The sequence below is a fragment of the Nasonia vitripennis genome (assembly GCF_009193385.2).
Source record: "Nasonia vitripennis strain AsymCx chromosome 1 unlocalized genomic scaffold, Nvit_psr_1.1 chr1_random0015, whole genome shotgun sequence".
In the NCBI taxonomy this organism is placed as follows: Eukaryota; Metazoa; Arthropoda; class Insecta; order Hymenoptera; family Pteromalidae; genus Nasonia; species Nasonia vitripennis.
Genome location: NW_022279604.1, coordinates 106,001 through 125,866, shown reverse-complemented (window position 1 = coordinate 125,866; position 19,866 = coordinate 106,001). Strand labels below are relative to the sequence as shown.

Below are 19,866 nucleotides of genomic sequence, written 5' to 3'. Positions count from 1 at the left end.
ATATATAAATATATATACATATGAACCTATTTAAAATTAACAGTACTCCTACAATGTGTTTACATTTATTACTGTTTCAAAATATTTGTCAGATTGTGGATTTTGCTTGATTCCACAATGTCCAAATAATAATATGTGATTAGAATTAACAATTCTGCTTCCGTTTTCAAAAGATCTCGTACCCCCATTAATATAGGACATTAATTAAAAAATGTCTACTATATAAACCATTACGCTACATAATATTTTAGTTCTTAACTTCTATATCTTTAAACTAGTAAAATCATGTTCAAACCTGCCTCTAAAGATTACGTGATAAGGTATAACTTTCAGAGCCGACGACAGCACCCTCTTGCGGCGCCTTAATTTGCGAATACAGTAGGGTATTGCTTTCCCACAGATTTCTATAAGTTGCGCAGAGTAAATGTGTTTACATTGTCCGCTTGAATTTAATGTTATTTTTTTGATCAGCTGCCGCACTGTCGCTGCACAAACTTTCTGAGTATTCGGGGTCACTGATGACGGGGCCCAGGAAGTTGATTTCGTGACTTTTTGTGCATACATGCAAATATCGTTTCACGGTAGCCGGTCATGCTCGATGTCTAGGTGCCAAGGGTCTTCGATGACGAGGCTGTCGATAAATATTGCACGCCGTAGATTTTTGTATTCACGTGTCAATATCGGCCATGAATGCGGTCTAGGGTGACCGATAATGTAGTCATTGCGCACTGTACTTCTTGGTGCAAAAATGTTCAAATCAGTTATATTTACTGTCCAGGTACATGCGGTCGACAATGACGCGATCGAGGCTGTACGTTCCATAGCTTTCATTGTCTAAGTGTAAAAACTGATTTTAGACATCAAAAGCTATGAAGCGCATCAACAAGACCCTGTCATCGGCGACCCCATGCACCTGGATACCATCCACGAGAGATATCGATATTCTTGTAATACAAATTTCAGTGTGCACTACCCGAACCCCATCATCACATATTTTATTTTCAGAACAAATTTAAGGTACATACTTCAATAAGTTCTCTTAAAAAGATATGAAATCTCTAAAAAAAAACAACCAAAGTAAAAAGGTTAGGCGCGTTTGAGGTTTTGCGTATCATCATGAATGACAATAATTATTTTTACTGTGAAAATACAAATTAAAAAACAACTGAGATCAATGAAAACAAGTCAAGTTTACAATCATATTATTTTATTTATAATACGACTAACAAAAAATCATTGTTTAATTAAGGGCTCAGTCAAATGATTGGTATTTTGTTCATGGTACATACTTTTACATTTAAAATATTTAATTTTATTGAAATAACAATTTTATAAGTTTATGTACACAAATGAAATATGCGGATAGTTACAATTAGACAACACCATGAACAAAATGTAAGTGGCATGGCAAAGTTACATAACAAGTATCTTGAGAGTTGTTTGTAATTGATAAATATATTACTTAAGTTTAAATTACTAATCATTTGACTGAGCCCTTAATTAAACATAATAATTTTTTGTTAGTCGTATTATAAATAAAATAATATGATTGTAAACTTGACTTGTTTTCATTGATTTCAGTTGTTTTTTAATTTGTAATTTCACAGTTAATTAAACATAATGATTTTTTGTTAGTCGTATTATAAATAAAATAATATGATTGTAAACTTGACTTGTTTTCATTGATTTCAGTTGTTTTTTAATTTGTAATTTCACAGTAAAAATAATTATTGTCATTCATGATGATACGCAAAATCTCAAACGCGCCTAACCTTTTTACTTTGGTTAAGTTTTTTTAGTTTCATTTCAGTATAAAAATTACTATCTGAGATAGTAAAATTTAATATAAAGCAAGTATGACCGCCCGTTACTATATAATATAGTAATTTTTCCTGCATAAGTAGTAAATTTTAATATGTAGTTTTCTCAGTATACTGACTTTGTTGGGGTTAACCCCCAGTTTTACTTGATTAGACCATATCTCCACCAGATCCAGTGCGAATTGCATTAGGCCTGCTAGCACGTCCTTGTCGTCTCTCCTAATCAGGATGACGATGTCGTCTGCATATGCCTGTGCGTTTATGTCCGCCTTGTTCAGGATACGGAGCAGGCTGTCCACCACCAGGCACCATAGTGTCGGTGACAGCACCCCTCCATGTGGGCATCTCTTCCTCACCACTCCTTTGCTAGAGTACGTTCCCCAGGTTGCCACTATCGTCCTGATTCTCAACATAAAGCTGATCCACCTAGCGACAGTTGCTGGTACTGCGTGCTCCTCCATGCCTGCCGAAACCGCCTCGCCGATCGTGTAATTGAAAGCCCCCTTGATGTCTAGGAAAGCCACCAATACCAAACCCCTGTTTTTCATGCCCTTTTGAATGAAGTAAACCGCGTCCACCAGCGCTGTGTTCACCGACTTCCCTGTCTGGTAGGCATGCTGCTTACTGTGCAGCGGCGCTTCTACCAGTGATAACTCTTTAATATATCTGTCAACATGCCTTTCCAGAGTTTTGAGTAAAAACGAGGTCATGCTGATTGGCCTGAAGTCCCTTGCGACTGTGTGTCTTACCTGGTTTGGACAGGAATGCCACCCTCGCCTGACCTCATTCTTCCGGCATATAGACTGCCCCGGCTTCGTTGTAGTAACTAAGCCAACAATGTTAATCAACTTTTATCGGAGACACACATTTTATAAATTAATTGGTAGCATCAACAACGAGTATATGTTGCTCGAGCAACTCTATAACTTGGTGACAGTCACAAAGGTTTATTATTATTAGAACCAATTGATTTGTCAAAATTGCCTTCGAAGTCGGACGAATGGACGTTTTTATAATGGTTTACTAACATTTTTGGTAAATTTACCAAGTTTTTTGGTTAATGCAAGTTGTAGCTTATATAGCTTCGAATCCTGGCTGGGGAAGAGTTTTTTAAATTAAATATATATTTAAATTTGTTAACTTGTAAGCGTGCGAATATAATTGTGAAAAATATAAGGAAACGTATATAAGGAACTTAATATAATAAATAAAATAATATAACAAAAATTAAATGAACAAATAGCTGAACAAACAATAGTACATTACACAACTAGTTGTCTTTTCAAGCGAGGATGATGATTGAGCACGAGTGGGAGTCGAGGGCGCCGCAGGCTAACGTTATCATTTATAACAGGGTTCCGCCATCTGCGTACGACGCCTTATGATGCACGTGCCGTTACTTGAGCGTCCTGTCGAGTCGTTGGCTCCTCTGTTGTACACATATACATATATCTGAGGCGAAAGTGTTTTTTCCCTAGGGGCGAAAGTACTCACCATGCCAACTATGTATATAGTACTAACGAAATTATTTTTAGTTTTCGGTTTTTCTCTGAGGTAATAATTAGTGAAACAACTTGATATTCATACAGAAAGTACACGGAAAAAATGGTTGGTTATGGTAACTAAGTACTTGGTTGAGATAATCACATTCCTTAATAAAATTCGTACTAACTATTTTATTAGTAAGTTTTACCAAGTGGACTAGTTAAAAAATATTGGTCACTTAAACCAAGTCTGTGGTAAAACTGCCTCTGTCACTTTGTGACGACCAATATATTTTTCATTCTCTCAACCAAGTAATTTCAACAAAGTTTTTTCAACTAAAAATTATTTCTTTTTTATTCTCACGAATGAAAAAAATTTTTGTTCGTTCATCTGTTTATTTATTTAATGTATGTTATTTATATTATTTTATTTATATATTACCTTACGCGGACATATCGATCTTTTAGATATTTTAAAAATATTTTACAATTTTGTTCGCACGCTTAGAACTTAACAAATTTAAATATATTTAATACAAAAAACTCTTCCTTGGCCAGGAATTGTACTCGCTTCCTTCTGATCCAAAAGAGGAGGCTCTGTCGTCGCGCTAGTGTTGCAGTTGGTAACTAAGAAAATTTTTGAAAATATAAGCTGCAACTTCAAATAGTACATGGTATTTATTGGAGTTTTTGTTTAATATTTAATAATTCAACGTATCTGAAGCCCGTTAATCTTCTACTAAGGAAATTAGAATACGGAAGTCTTGTGGAAGATTGCAATCGTTACAGAGATTTTATTGACAAAGAAGTATTATGATGACTTCTTAATACGCAGAATGTTTGAACTTAGTTTTAGTGTCCAGAGGACTCCAAATATTCTTTCTATAACGTATTCTGTAACTATTATGTAACTATTATGTAAATATAATTAAGATTTATAACTGCATGATTCACATAATGAATGCTATCTATGATCTATAGAAGTACATCTATAATCTATACAACTATATTTCTATTAAACATTTTAAACACGATTTTACTTGTACTTATATCAAATTCAATTATTGTTTTTTATTTATTTATATAAATGCACATATGCACAATATTGCGTGCATGGTTGGTTATTGCAGTCTTTTTATCGTTTATAAAAATCTTTCTCTCATGACTACGAAAAAGAATCAAATCAAATAATGGTATCAAACATTTTCTAATAGCTTAACGTAACTGTATTTCAAATACTTCATACGCTTAATTATTTTACAAATATTTTACAGAATGCGGACCTGGAGGAAAGCCGTGTGAAAATGGAGTTTGTATTAGCAAAGACTTTTTCTGTGATGGAAACAAAGATTGTTTAGATAACAGCGATGAGCAAAATTGCAGTATGACTAAATTTTAATAATTCCTTAGCAAGTTGCATTATTTATTCATAATTGATTTTTATTCATCTTTTAGACTAGTAAAATAATGTCTAAGCACGATCGACAATTTTTTATATTGTATAATTCGAGCACGCAGCTATGGTATTTAGCTTGAACTCATTTTTAAAAGTTTGCTAATGTTTTATTTTGTATATAACATATCCCTTTTAAAAATAGTCAATAGAGATAGATTAAATTATTAATTGAATTCTAAGCTATATCTAAATCCCATTTTTTTGCATAAGAACTTGATAAAAATCGATAGGAATCGATGAAATACCATACAAAATAGGACTAGGAAAGTTAATAAAAACGAATATTTGGTATTAACCATCATTTTTAATTGTTGTTTACCGTATTGAAATCAGTTTTAATCGAATTTTTATAGAAAAAATGGGATTCAGAATTAGTATAGAATTCGTTGATAATTTAATCGATCTATATTGACTTTTTGTAGCAGGGATATGGACATTTAAGGGCTCACAAATTTGTTAAAACGAATACAATTTTTGGAAACCTATTGTTGTATAAGTTAATGTTGTCGAACTCTTTTTATAGTAAGAACATTAAAAACAATCTCATATTTCAAATATGTTTTACCGCAAATTACTTCTGTAATTCCATTTCATGTTTTTATTTTGCTTTTGTTGTTTAATTATTCCACAATTGGATAACTGCAATAGGAATCAGTCATGTTACTTACTCTATGTATATTCTATTGGTTGTCACATCTATTAGTCCATAAATATATGTGTGATTGCCCTGGTAGACAATTGAGTCTATATTGCCCAGAATTCGGGCGAAAATTCTGGCAGAGATAGAAAGAGGCCATTTGAGGTTAAGAGTTTAGGATAACAAGGCACTTATTGATTTTTTAAAAATTCGATAACTAGATTTATTCATAATTTCTGCTAATAAATCAGATAGCATGACTTATCAATAAAAGTTGATAATTTGGTTCACTTATAGTTGGAATAGAGTGTAGTTGTATGCGCATCACTTAATATGTGTAGTTATTGTAGAGTAGGGATGTATTAAATAAATGAAACTGATGGAATCGATGATTTATTAGCAGAAATTATGAAATAAATGTAGTTATCGCAAATCAATATGTTTTTAACCTCCTTCTACCTTTGCCAGAAGTATGCCAGAATTCTGCACACTATCTGTCGCCAGAAGTTTCTGGGCACTAATTGACGCGGCCAGAAAATCTGGCGAACTTTCTACCAGGGTATATATGTGTTATTCTCAGATAATGACAGATGATTTAGAATTTTCGAAAAAAGACTAGCTACTACTCTTTTATTAGTATTGTAGATCGGATCATGGAAACATTATGAAAAATGTCGTGTAAGCATTCCAACCTGTACTAAATCTGTTCACTTGCGTCATGTTGTCCAATATTTTTTTGAAACATATTATGTACTATTTTCGTGTTTTTCGCGTGTTGTATTTAAACAATTTAAAGAATTTTAAATATTAAAACTTAAAATTCACACATGCGAGGCAAAAACTATGGTGTGCACCAAGGGCTAAGTGGGGTTATTCATCTTATGTGATTTGCAGTATATTCGTCTTCGGTTCAGATACGCACTTGCTTTCGGCTCGTATTGCAAACTCAACACTCTCTTTAAAAATGTTCATTTTACGTTTTTGGTACACAATATACCAATTAACATAATCTTTAATATAAGAATCACGTCTTAGATTGAAGTTCGTTTCATTTACGTTAATTATTACTTTATAATAAAATTATTACAAATGAAAAAATGTATATAAAACGATAAGCGTTCATTCTAAATTACTGCTCGCATGAATATATTTTTCTCTTTTTTTTGGACACAGAAAGTTTTTTGTATAAGCAACTATTTTCCAAGATCTTTTAAATAAATTAAAAACTCATATTTTTAAACACAATACTATCGAGTACTTATACGAGTACACACACACACACTCACACGCGCGCGCGCACATATAGCTTATAGCATTGCTGCATGATAAAAATATTCGTATGTGTTGAATTTCGTACGTGCAACTAATATTTATGATTTTTAAATTAAGGCTTTCGTAAGACTCTACAGGTACAAATATTGATCTTGTCTTGGCAAAGTTTAGTTTATTAAGAGGAGGATACGATTTTATTTTTGAGAACACGACTCTAACTTTCGCTCAAATCTCACCCTCGTTAGAAATAGCCCGCCCCCCCCCCCCCTAGTTGCACAATATACTATTTTATTATTTAATATAAGCAAATTAGTTTTGGCTTTTGTCTTTTATTTTGAGGCGCGAAATCTAGATTTGAATTGCTTTACGGTCCCTCTTAAGCTATATTTTTTAACACTTGCACTAAGTATACCCTTTTTCGTGGAAGGGAATGGCTATTTCCTCCTTAAGGAGGTAATAATTCTTTCACGCTAGTTAAAATTAATTAAATATTCACAGATTTTGTATTTTTGTATCGCGATTGAAATTTTGAAAAGAGTTGTGTGCACGATTCAAAACTTGCTCTCAAATCTCACCCACGCTAGGAATGGCCATCCCCTTTTCACCTAGTTGTACAATATACTATTTCTTAACACGTGCATGAAAAAGACCCGTTTCCATACCTCTAAAGTGAATGGTAAGCCGCTCATGTCGAGCGTGCGGGAGGGAATCTATTCCCTCCCGCTACTCATAAACACTCAAAAACACTCAAAAAATCAAATTTTTGAAAATTTTTGAAAATTTTTGAAAAATATTGATATTTTTTGAAAGAGGGTGGTTTACGATTCAAAATGCGCAACTTACCATTCACTCTATAAGCATGAAAACGGGTCTTTACAGGCACTTGTCAAAAAAAGTACAGTGTGCAACAAAGGGGGGGAGGGCAATTTCTACCTCGGGTGAAATTTGAGCACTCGTCTCAGTCTCGGGCGCTTTCGGCGCCCTCGACTCCAACTCGTGCTCAAATCTCACCCTCGTTAGAAATCGCCCTTCCCCCCCCCCCCTTAGTTGCACAATATACTATTTCTTGATCGAATTAAGGTATTATTACCATCAAAATGATTTCTTATGCATCAAGAAATGAAAAAGCAATTTTATTTTTATTTTGTGCGAAATCGTATTATAATTGTGGATTTTCTAAACGTCTGCATATAAGTAGCGTTCAATAATTTTCTCATGGTTGCAGTTCTGGAAAGTGCTCCTTCACAAGGAAGTTATGCAGGCTGTAGAAGAAATCAATTTGAATGTTCAATTGGAAACTGTATAAATCAATTGGATGTATGTAACGGTCGACCAGATTGTCCAGATGGAAGCGATGAAAGAAGTTGTCCTCCACAAGTCCGTAAGTTTAGCACCTGCAGTTGATTTTACAGTTTAATATACTACAGACTTAAGGCGCGCTACGCACACTCGTTTGAATGAAATACTACATTACGATACAAGTGGCGTAAGTGAAACTTTTTGGCACGGCGAGGTTAGCACTCGAGCGTAGCGATGGCGCTGTGCCTTAAGTGTCGCTTACGCCGCGCGTATCGTATACTATTTTATAGTACGTGACGTAAATTCGCAAAAAAAAAAAAATTAAAATACGATAGACGTCAAATCTTTTTTTGATTGTCTGAAAAGTTTTTTTTATTGCACCTGCTATTTGAATTCAAAAAATATTTTCAGCGGCATCAGAACAGTTTTGGCATCATTTCCGTCGTTAACCGAAATTAGGTTAGAACACTTTATTCAGAGTGTTTTTTTATTGTATTTTTAAATGAAATAAACCTCCATGCCAAATTCCAGATCAGTGTGTTCAGAAGATCCAATATCTCGTAGTATAAAAACTTGGCCTAAAATTCTGATTTATTGCTTATACTAATACCCTACATATCTTTGTTACTTTATAAGTATTTTCATCTAATATTACTATAATATAATCATATTTCATTAACATATCTACTTGTTTAGTAGATTATCGTGTTTAAAAGTACACATAGTACTTCACCAGTGTGAAATACGCGCGTGTTACCTAGCAGAATTGTCGTCTGCGCTGCGTTACTCACGCAACGGCAAAGCGTGTGGTATGAGCGAATTTGCGGCAAGCACTGCTATACATGTATATATTGTATGAAAGTATTCATAACGATGTATTCTATTTCTCTTTAAATTTATTTATGTTTCAGATCGAGGTGAAGATAGTAATAGGAGGCCTAACTTTAATATTAAAGTTTATCCGAGTGAGCAAATAATTAAAGAAAGTAAGCATTTTAACGTTCATATCGTATATTTATTTAAGTAGAGAGATTATAAAAATAGATAAAAAAAATGGTTGGTGAAGGGCACCAACTAACTGCTTTATAAATCCGACAAACCCTGCTTTGTTGTAGTAATTAAGCCAATGATGTTGATCGACTATTATTGAAAGCTGCGCAAATTTTATAAATTAAATAGAAGCAGCAGCAATTAGTATTGCTTGTTTGAACAATGTATTACTTGGTAGCAGCAACAAACATTTGTTATTATTCGAACTAATTGATTTGCTACAGTTGCCGTCCAAGTTAGACAAATAACGTTTTTATTATGGTTTACAAAAATTTTTGGTAAATTTGCGTTAAAGTTTATGTTTTCAAAAATTTTCTTTCAATTAGTTACCAACAGCAACTCTCGCTCAAAGACAAAGTCCCTGCTTTTGGATTAAAAGGACACAGATTCAATTCCCGGCAAGAAATAGTATATTGTGTACCAAGGGCGTAAAGTGGGCTTTTTTAGGCCGAATGTGGAGTTTGCAGTACGCGTCAGGGCGAGTTAGCCCGAGTCGAAGGCGAGGGCGTTTACGAGCCGCAGACGGATACTGCAACCACACAAGGCCAAAAAGCCCGCTTAGCCCTTGGTGCACAGCATATTTTTTGTAACGCATGTACTGATTTTCGCGTTTCAAACTGCACTTGTTGAATTTCATGCGAGTTTAGAAGATTTTCCAATGAATTGAGTAGCGGGCGCAAAAGTACTTTTGTGACCGCTGGTCGGAAAACGACTACCTTTGTCCATAATTTTAGGTAAAAAAAACGCGAAAATCGTGCATGTGTTACAAAAAAGTTTTTAATTGAATACATATTTCATTCTCCCGACCAAATAATTAGTTTTTTTAACTAAAAATTTAGTTCTTTTTTTCATTTTCGCGAATGAAAAAAAATTTGTTTATTCACCTGTTTATTCATTTAATCATATTATTTATATTATTTTATTTATATATTAAGTACCTACACGGACATATCACGTCGTTTAGATATTTTTACAATTTTATTCGCCCTCTTACAAGATAACAAATTTAAATACATTACATGAAAACAAAAATTTGCCCGACCAGGAATTGAACTTGCTTCTTTCTGATTCCAATGCAGAGACTCTGTCGTCGCGCTAGCGTTGCAAATGGTGTCTAAGAAAATTTTTGAAATTATAAGCTGCAACTTGCAAAAGCCGCATTGACTAAAAAATTTGGTAACTTTACCAAAATTTATGGTAAGCCATTATAAAACTTCCATTAACTCGTTGTTGATGCTACTAATTAATTTATAAAATGTGTGCCTCAGATAAAAGTTGATTAACAATGTTGGCTTAGTTACCATAACAAAGCCGGGGTAGTAGGATTCATAATGCGGTTGGTTATCACAACCATTTCGGAGTTAACCAAGTTTCACTTGGTTACCTTTACCAACCATTTTTTTCCGCGTAGAATATTGTAAAAATATCTAAAAGATGCGATGTACCGATGTAGATACTTAATAAACAAATAAGTAAATAAACATGAAAAAAGTAATTAAATAAATAAATAAGTGATAGAGTAAAAAAAAGATTTATTAGAATAAAAAGGACAACATTTTGTAGTTAAAAAACTAATTAATTTTTAAGAAGTATATGTTGGATGTCTTTATCAAGTGATTACTGGTAAATTTACTATAGAGACTTAGTTTTGGTGATCAAGTTTTTTTGTAACTAAGTTAATTTACAAATTGACTAATTGAAATATATTTAACGAAAAAAACTCTTCCCCAGACAGGAATTGAACCCGCGTTCTTTAGATCGAAAAGCAGAGACTGTCGTCGCGCTAACTTTGCAGTTAGTAAATAACAACATTTTTGGATATATATGCTGCAACTTGCACTGATCAAAAAACTGACATTTGATTTGACACACACTTTTGCTCGCCTTCCTCCGATGTGACGTAGTATTTTATTATTTAATTATTGCTGCGCGTGGGGTAGTTCGGTTAAGGCATTTTTGTTTTTAGTTTTTTGGCTCACCGTCGTTCGCCTTTTCCGATGTGCCAAAGTTTTTTTTTAATAAATATTTTCTCATTAGTAATTACGGCGCGTAGGGTAGTTGGGTTTGAGCATTTTCGTTTTTGGTTTGTCACGCTTTTGCTTGCCTTTCTCCGATTTGCCGGGTAGTAGTTTAAATCAATTGTAAAACTCGGGGAGCGTGGGGTAGTTGGGCCTACGCACTTTCGTTTTGGATTTGATCCTCGCTTCGCTCGCCTTCCTTCGATGTGCCAGAGTATTTTCTCATTAATTTTCTGCGTGTGGGGTAGGTAGGCTTACGCATTTTTGTTTTTGATCTATCGCTCCCCTTCCTCCGATGTGCCGACGTATTTATTATTTACTTGCTATACGCGTAGGGTAGTTGGGTTTGAGCATTTACGTTTTTGATTTTTCACTCGCTTTCGCTCGCCTTCCTCTGATGTGTCAAGATATTTTATTATTTATGTCGCTACGCGTGGGGTAGTTCGGTTTCCGCATTTTTTTTTTATTTATTACTCGCTTTCGCTCGCCTTCCTCTGATGTGCCGAGGTATTTTATTATTCATGTTGCTACGCGTGGGGCAGTTCGGTTTCCTCATTTTTTTTTATTTATTTCTCGCTTTCGCTCGCCTTCCTCCGATTTGCCGAGGTATTTTATTATTCATGTTGCTACGCGTGAGGCAGTTCGGTTTATGCATTTTGATTTTCGATTTGTTACTTGCTTTCGCTTGCCGTACTCCAATTTGTCATAGTATTTATTTATTAATAAATATATTTTTATTAAAAATTGCGGTGCGTGGGGTAGATGTGTTTTAGAATTTTAGTTTTAGATGTTACTCTAGTTTTTGTCCTAATTTCTTCACTTTTGTTTAAAAAAAAAAAACGGTATAATTAACTTTTTGTATAAGATATGATTTATTACACTTAATAAATCATAATCTTACAATTAAAGTGAAAAAAAAAAAATTCCGTGAACGGGATTTGAACCCCGACTCTCTGCAATATCGATTCTCCGAGCTGCCTCCCCTCATCTTGTTTGAACGGAGCGGGAGCACGGGGAACCAATAGGCGCGCGGCAATGAAGCGGGCTACTGCGCACGCGCGGGATCCCGGGACGAGATAGACTCACTGTTTGAGACGGTCGGTACACGGAAAAAAATGATTAGTTGTGATAACCAAGTACGTGGTTAAGATAACCAAATTGCTTGGGGAAATACGCACCAACTATTTTGTTGGTATCATTAACCAATCATACTTAGTTAAGAAAAATTGGTAACCATAACCAACTGTATGGCGATATTTTATGTAGTCGCGAGGCGACAAACACTATTTAATCTTAATCAATATATTGGTTTGTAATGCTAACAAAATATATCGACAATGATAATTTTTACATTTAATTTACATGTTTACAATTTTATAATACAATTAATATATCTGAAAAAATTTCTCCCTCACTGAGTCCTTCAAGTCCAAAGGCGGAGACTCTGTCGTCACGCTAGCGATGCAGTTAATATATAAGAAAATTTTTGAAAATATAAGTTGCAACTCGGATTTCAACTAATATCTTGGTAATTACAACAAAAAGTTTGGTTAACCCACTATGAAAACAGTGATGTACTAGAAAAATTGTTGTCCTTACCAAGGAAATTGGTTAGTAACCTATAAAGTCGACTTTTTCATTGTAAAAATGTCGGCTTGGTTGAATTAACCAAGCACTTAGTTCTGATAACCAATTTTTGATTAACCAATTATCACTTGGTTACCAAAACAAACTATTTTTTTCCTTGGAAAAGTAACCACCCTAGTAGAGATGTTAACGGGTTTCCAGCTAGAAATATGCGAGATCCGTTAAAAATTAACATAAAGTAGCTAAAATCTGTTTACAGAGAGACCATTTTAATGGGTTTTGAGCTAGAAACATGCTAATGAAAGTGAGTTATTTAAAGCCTGTGAAACCTGCTAATACTGAAATATAAGTATACGGCGCATGTGCCGTGCGCGAAACACAGCGACAGCGTAGATGCCTGATCTAACCTCCCGATGTGTGTACAAGTTTCCGATTCATATACTTAATCTAAGTTTCTCTCTTTTCCAGGGCATTCTAATATCATTAGCGTTTAATAAATCTTCAAAAACAGTATATTGTGTACCAAGAGCGTAAAGCGCTTTTTTAGATGGAGTGTGGAAATTGCAGTATGAGCCGAGACGAGTACCCGCACTGTTTACGAACCGCAGACGATTACTGCAATATCCACACAAGGTCAAGCAGCCTGCTTAACTTTTTTCCGCTAAAATCATTACTTTTTTAAACCGCAGAGTTAGATACCAGAAAATATGCTGAAATATGATTTTAATTGTTAATAATTAATTTACTTTACAAAATTTTTGGTTGCCATTGTTAAATTATTGTTCCATACTCTTTTCCGAACCATTTAGCCCCTTAACCCTTCTTGTTGGAATTTTGGTAACCATAAATAGCTTTTTTGATCGGACTAGCATAGCCTTTGGTGCACACCATAGTTTTTGTAACGCATGTATATGATGTATATTACCTATATTTATATGTGTTATTGCAGGTTTTAATTATTTTTACGAATTTTTCAAAGAACGGGCAAAAAAGGGCACTTTAGGGCTGCTTTTTAGGTCTAAAAAACTCAGAAATCGTGCATGTGTTACAAAAACATTATAACATTAAGCGGTCAAGCCTGGGTTAAATCCTGCAAAAAAAAACAAAAAGATATTCTTCTTACCAAAAAATTTTTGATTTGATGCAATTTGAAAAAAAAATTCTATTGAAAATATATAAAATATACACCATTTTTATCGAATAAAAAAACATGTATATACCTTGTAAAATCATTGACCAAAATTCATATAAATAAGTGTTTTTAGTCACTTGCCACGGCTTTTTGAAAGATCCGGACCGTCTTCTTTACTGATCTATCCGGGCTTAAAATGTACCTTAAACATGCCCCCTCGGACCGATCGAGAGACATTGCTAAAAAATATAAATCAAATACTGCTAGCAACAAATTTTGTTGCTAGCAATGTTTAATTGATATTTTTTAGATAATAAAATTTGTTGCCAGCAGTATTTGATTTATATTTTTTAGAGATAGAGTAAAGAAGACGGTCCGGATCTTTCAAAAAGCCGTAGCAAGTGACTAAAAACACTTATTTATATAGTGAAATGTCATGAATTTTGGTCAATGATTTTACAAGCTATATACATGTTTTTTTTTCGATAAAAATTGTGTATATTTTATATATTTTCAATAGAATTTTTTTTTTCAAATTACATCAAATCACACATTTTTTGGCGGATTTAACTCAGGATTGACCCCTTAAAAAAACAGTGGGAGGCAATGCCACGTGTATGTGCGTGTAAGTGTGAGGGAGAGGGGGGGGGGAGAAGAAGGGGAGAGAGAGAGAGAGAGAGCACGTTGCGTTGTGTCGGGCAGCACACCGGCGCGAATGAGAATACAACTTTACTAATTAGTATTGAACGTCATATTAAATAATAGTTACCGTTAGCTACTGTTTCTAGTATAATACAATTGTAGCTACCATTAGCTACTGTTTCTAGTATAATACAATTCTAGCTACCATTAGCTACTGTTTCTAGCTAATTTTTAATAAGTTAACGGATGAAACCCATTAACGCTATACCAGGGCAAGTGAAATTTTGTTAACTCAGTGGTTGTGATTACCAACTGTACCAAATTTTGTTATTTACTAACTACAATGTTAGCGCGATGACTGAGTCTCTACTATTGGATCAGAAGGACGCGGGTTCGATTCCTAACCAAGGAAGAGTTTTTTTTCATTAAATATATTTCAATTTGTTAACTTAATAAAATAATATAACAATAATTAAATAAATGAACAGGTAAACGAAACAAAAATTTTTGTTTTATTCGCAAGAATAAAAAGGACAACATTTGTAGTTGTAAAATCTAATTACTTTGTTGGGAGAATGAAATATATTAGTTGTCTTCACCAAGTGGAGAAGGAAACTTTACCATAGACTTAGTTAAAAAATGTAGATCACTGAAACAAAGTCTCCAGTTAGTTAAAAAAATATTGATCACTGAAACTAAGTCCACTTGATAAAACTCACTAATACTATGGTTGGTGCGTATTTTTCCAAGGGGTTTGGTTATCACAACCAAGTACTAGGTTACGATAACTAACTATTTTTGTTCCGTTTACGATAAACACTGTATAATTGGTTTACCAGGGCTTGATTTGATAAAGAGAAGAAAACCAAGCTTCTATGGCGCAAGAGCCTAAAAGCCTACACGCACACACACTTATATATACATAGATTTATTGAATATAATCTGATACTTATTATATCATGTTTAATATTAGGATCTGAAGTAGTGTTTCAATGTCGCGATGAAGGACCTCTTCGGGCACAGGTGAAGTGGTTACGAGATAATGGTCATCCGCTTCCTCCAAACAGTCGTATTGTAAATGGACGTCTAGAAATACCCAACATTCAGTTAGAACATTCAGGGAGCTACGTATGTGAGACTGAAAATTATTCCCATTTACCTGGATCTCAAGTCACCGCTTTACTCACAGTTGAAAAAAGTATAATCGATGTTGTACATTGTCTTTGAATTTCATGACACTACATTTAAAAACTAATAAGCTGAATTTTTCAGCTGATCAGTCATGGCTAAAGTCGACATCTTCAGGAATTTGCAATGAACACGAAGCAACGTGCAGCAATGAAGAATGTATTTCTAAACATTATGTCTGCGATGGTAAATCTGATTGCTCTGATGGATCAGATGAATTGCGATGTGGTAAGCTATTTTGAGTTTTATTTAGCATATCTCAAAAAGAATGAAAACATTTTTCAGACCATTATCGTAATTGCTCCGATTAACTTACAGTAGCAACCGTTTGACAATTTTATTATTAATAATATATTTTGATATATCAAATCACTCAAGTTATAAGTTGATACAACATGAATGTGGAATGTATTGTATATCGAAAACGTACTTATGTTGTCTACTCAATGCCTATACGTGGGACATCCATTAAATTCATGTAAATATCGTATCAGTGAACCGCTACAAAATGTTGCTGTTTCTATCGACGCATTACCTCTTTTTACGCGGGTTATCTTAATAGACTAATTTTCTGTGCAAATCGTTTCGCTCTGTTATATATACATACATGAGTAACATATGGTATTCCTATAATTTCTGCTTGGTCAAGTACGTTAAAAGAAATTGCAATTTGTTATTTTGAAAAATGTTCATAATTATGGTTAATATTTTTTACTTATTTTCTCAAATGGCTTTTTGGTAAAAGAAAACACACGTCTGAATTAGAACTAGAAATATTCTTTCAAAAAATTAATAGAGTTTTCACTATACTGATCGTATGATGAGTCGTATCAAAGTTAAGCAGAATTTTTTATTTATTTTAGGCATTTATTTTAACTTTTAGAGAAAACTATTCAGTTTCAAAGATTCTATGCTTATAAAATGAAAAATATGAATATCCCGCTCAAAACCTGTAGATCTTTAAGATTGTATAGATGCTTCTAGTTATAGTATCAAATTTGTTGAATTATTTTTGAAAAATATTCATTTTAAGGTCATCATGGATGCGAACCAAATGAATTCCGTTGTGCGAATAAGCAGTGCGTAAGCAAAGTTTGGCGCTGTGATGGAGATAAGGATTGTTCAGATGGAAGTGACGAAGAAGGCTGCTCTTCCTTGCCATACAATGCGCCATGCAACTATGGGGAATTTAAGTGTGGCAATAATCAATGTATTCCAAAGAGTTATCATTGTGATCATGAACGCGATTGTCTTGATGGCAGCGATGAAATTGGTTGTTGTAAGTAAAAGAACTTTTCTTTTATTTGCCGTTCTATATTACTAAACTACTTATCTTACATTTGTTATTTTCACAGTACCTGTTTACATTGTGAAACCACCACCACCAATGGTGGTACTAGATCCAGGCGATACTTTATCCTTGACGTGTACAGCGATTGGTGTACCGATACCTGAAGTTAATTGGCGGTTGAACTGGGGTCACATATCAAATAAGTGTTCGACTACTTCAATCAACGGAACTGGAACATTAAACTGCCCTGATGTTCAGTTGGAAGATCAAGGTGCATACTCGTGCGAAGGAATTAATATTATGGGTTTCGTCATTGCTGTCCCCGATACAATTCTGGTCGTTAAAAATAATAGTATTTGCCCACTTGGAAGATTCAATTCGGAGGCTAAAAGACCTGAAGAATGCATTTCTTGTTTTTGCTTTGGCGTAGCAACTGAATGCACGAGTGCGAATTTATATACTTATCAAATTCCACTACCAATAGATCGTTACAAAGTTATACCAGTAGAAATAAGACCTGATATAAGAATACGAACTGAAGCAAACTTCTCAGATGTATTTGTAGAGAATGACGGAATTAACATTCACAATCCGAACAATGAAGTCAATAAAAATAACGTTATTTTTTTTGGTCTTCCCGAACATTTTAACGGAAATCAACTTAAATCTTATGGTGGTTACTTATCCTATGACGTCAGATACGATGGAAACGGAATAAATAACGATGCTCCGACTGTAATAATTAGTGGAAATCAGCGTCTACTTTTTCACAATGGGCCACAAATTTTACCAAATCAAGAATCAAAACAAAGAGTTCGGTTAATCTACGGAGAATGGTATAAAAACAATCGCAGAGGACCAACTTTAGCATCAAGAGAGGATATTATGATGGTTTTGCAAAACATCGATAACATTCTCATCAAGTACGTTTATTAGACTAAATTTGAATGCAGTAACTTTATTCTATAATGCTAAGGATGTAAATCAGTTCTGTAAAAACAAAATTGATTTACAAATCTCAAAAATCAAAATTGTTTAAATGGCGACAAATGCGTTCGACATATTTTGAATAATATTATTGGAAAATCTTAAAAATTAGTTGTAATAATTATTCAGCAGAAAATTACTATCATCAATGCAGGACAAACTAGCGCGCCACGCGCGGCCTGACGACCGCGGTGGCTTGTCGCCTTGCATCGCTTCGCGATTTGCGTGTAAGGCACGACCGCTGACGCTCGCGCTCCGCGCTCACCTTGATATTGCCTGATATGCGCTAATGCTCGCGCTTCGCAATTAACGCTTTTGGGCCTGATAGGGCGTGTCACACCGAAATTGTTATTCAATTATATGTACCAAAAATCGTTTCTATGGTTGTTGTTTATGTTTAAGCGTTTTGAAAAAATGTTTGTTACGGTAAAAAGTTGTGTTTTCAAAATATCTCCAACTTTTACATTGAAGGTTTTTATGTAAAATGTATAGCCTCAAAGTTTTATGATAAATAGTGGTTTATTGCTATAAAAAAATCGATTTTGGCCTGTTAACTCGAATTAAAAGCATTTTCACGCTTAAGTCTGAATAGAAAAAAGTGGTATTTTTTGAGACCTATAACTTTTCTCTTTAACTTTTTTTGTAGAATGCATAGAATTCGAGTTAGAGCCGAAAAACCGTTTTCAGCGATTTTTGGATGTGACCGCATTCTGCGTATACATGCAGGATCAAGCCCAAAATAAATTTGGCACCTTATTATTACGAGGGGAGTTCGCACACAAATTTTTAGCCCGATCGATAAAAGTCTCTCAGAGATAATCGCGTTACACCAAAATTTTTATTAAAAAAACACGCAAAAATTGAACAAATTGTGCCCACATTTTAAAAAAACGTAGACGATCGGGATAAAAAAAAATTAGTTTTTAGGTTTGTGCGAGAGGAGACTCCTCCCAAAATTTCAGCCTGATCGGTCGAAAATTGCGTGAGATATCGCATCTCACACATTTTTCGATGACAAAACTATAAGGCACTTCCGTGTCGCGGTCGTGCTTAAAACCAGGTTTAACCAGTGTTGAGAAAATAAAGCTTTTGTTTATTTTTTTTTCGAATATCTTTGATAAAGATGAATTTCTTGTTGTCTAGTCATTAGAGCTTTTTTTCCCGAAAGTTATTGAATGAATATATATCACTGCGGAATATTGTTCAAAAAGGTGTTGGAGATAAAACCCAAAAGCAACAAATAAAAAGTTCGGCATATTTTTACAATTAAATCTCAAAATTGTGAAAAATGTTTTTTTGACTCGCTTCAAAAAAGTATTATGTATAGCGAAAAACTTGCATGAATAATGTTGGCATCACAAAAATCTATGCAAAAGGCCATATCTCACTAAATTCCGATAATGTCTTTAACCGTGCAATCTTAAAAATCATCAATATTAGCTGTTTTCAAAAAAGTTCTCCCAGTATTTATGGTTGTAAGAAAAGTATCTATTAAACAAAAACTAAGAAAATAATTGACACTGAAAAAACTCTACACATAAATACTGTTATGCCGCAATGACGTGTATAGTTATAATTTTTATTTAAATTTTATACGATTAATATTTTTCTGTACATTTCTCGAATAAGTTAGCATGTATTTGCGCAAATATCATTTTTCACGCTCAGATTAGTACAGTATATTAGCAGCGGCTCCGTAGAATTTATAACCCTCAGAACAGGCCGAAAAAATCTAATGATCTTATACAGAGCCTCTTATACAGTACCATTGATTGCTTTGTACGTCTGCCGCGCGGACATTTTCACCTGGGTTTTCCCCAACGGTACTCGTAATAACGACCTACAGACATACCAGCATATGAGACTGAAACCAATATGGACCGCTATTAAGCATTAGACGCGTGCGACACTTTATTACTATAAGCCCGGACACGCGAACCTATGCACGCTCTCATTAATGACACTATTCCAGACCCTCTTTAATCGTTTTATTGACGCAAACA

General features: G+C 34.1%; 1 protein-coding gene across 11 annotated transcripts in view; it reads left to right on the top strand.

Annotated features, from left to right (window-relative positions):
• The window catches only part of LOC100114823 (basement membrane-specific heparan sulfate proteoglycan core protein), a 162,425-nt gene that overhangs the window by 75,582 nt on the left and 66,977 nt on the right, over window positions 1–19,866 (top strand). For 5 of the 11 annotated variants that reach the window (XM_031922422.2, XM_031922420.2, XM_031922419.2 and 2 more), the window contains 7 exons: window positions 4,579–4,686; window positions 7,895–8,050; window positions 8,880–8,954; window positions 15,371–15,595; window positions 15,670–15,813; window positions 16,619–16,864; window positions 16,941–17,799. In XM_031922422.2, coding sequence (XP_031778282.1) covers window positions 4,579–4,686; window positions 7,895–8,050; window positions 8,880–8,954; window positions 15,371–15,595; window positions 15,670–15,813; window positions 16,619–16,864; window positions 16,941–17,799 — 1,813 coding nt within the window. The remainder of the gene's footprint in view (window positions 1–4,578; window positions 4,687–7,894; window positions 8,051–8,879; window positions 8,955–15,370; window positions 15,596–15,669; window positions 15,814–16,618; window positions 16,865–16,940; window positions 17,800–19,866) is intronic. The other 6 variants (XM_031922423.2, XM_031922421.2, XM_032601456.1 and 3 more) reach the window with 2 other exon arrangements.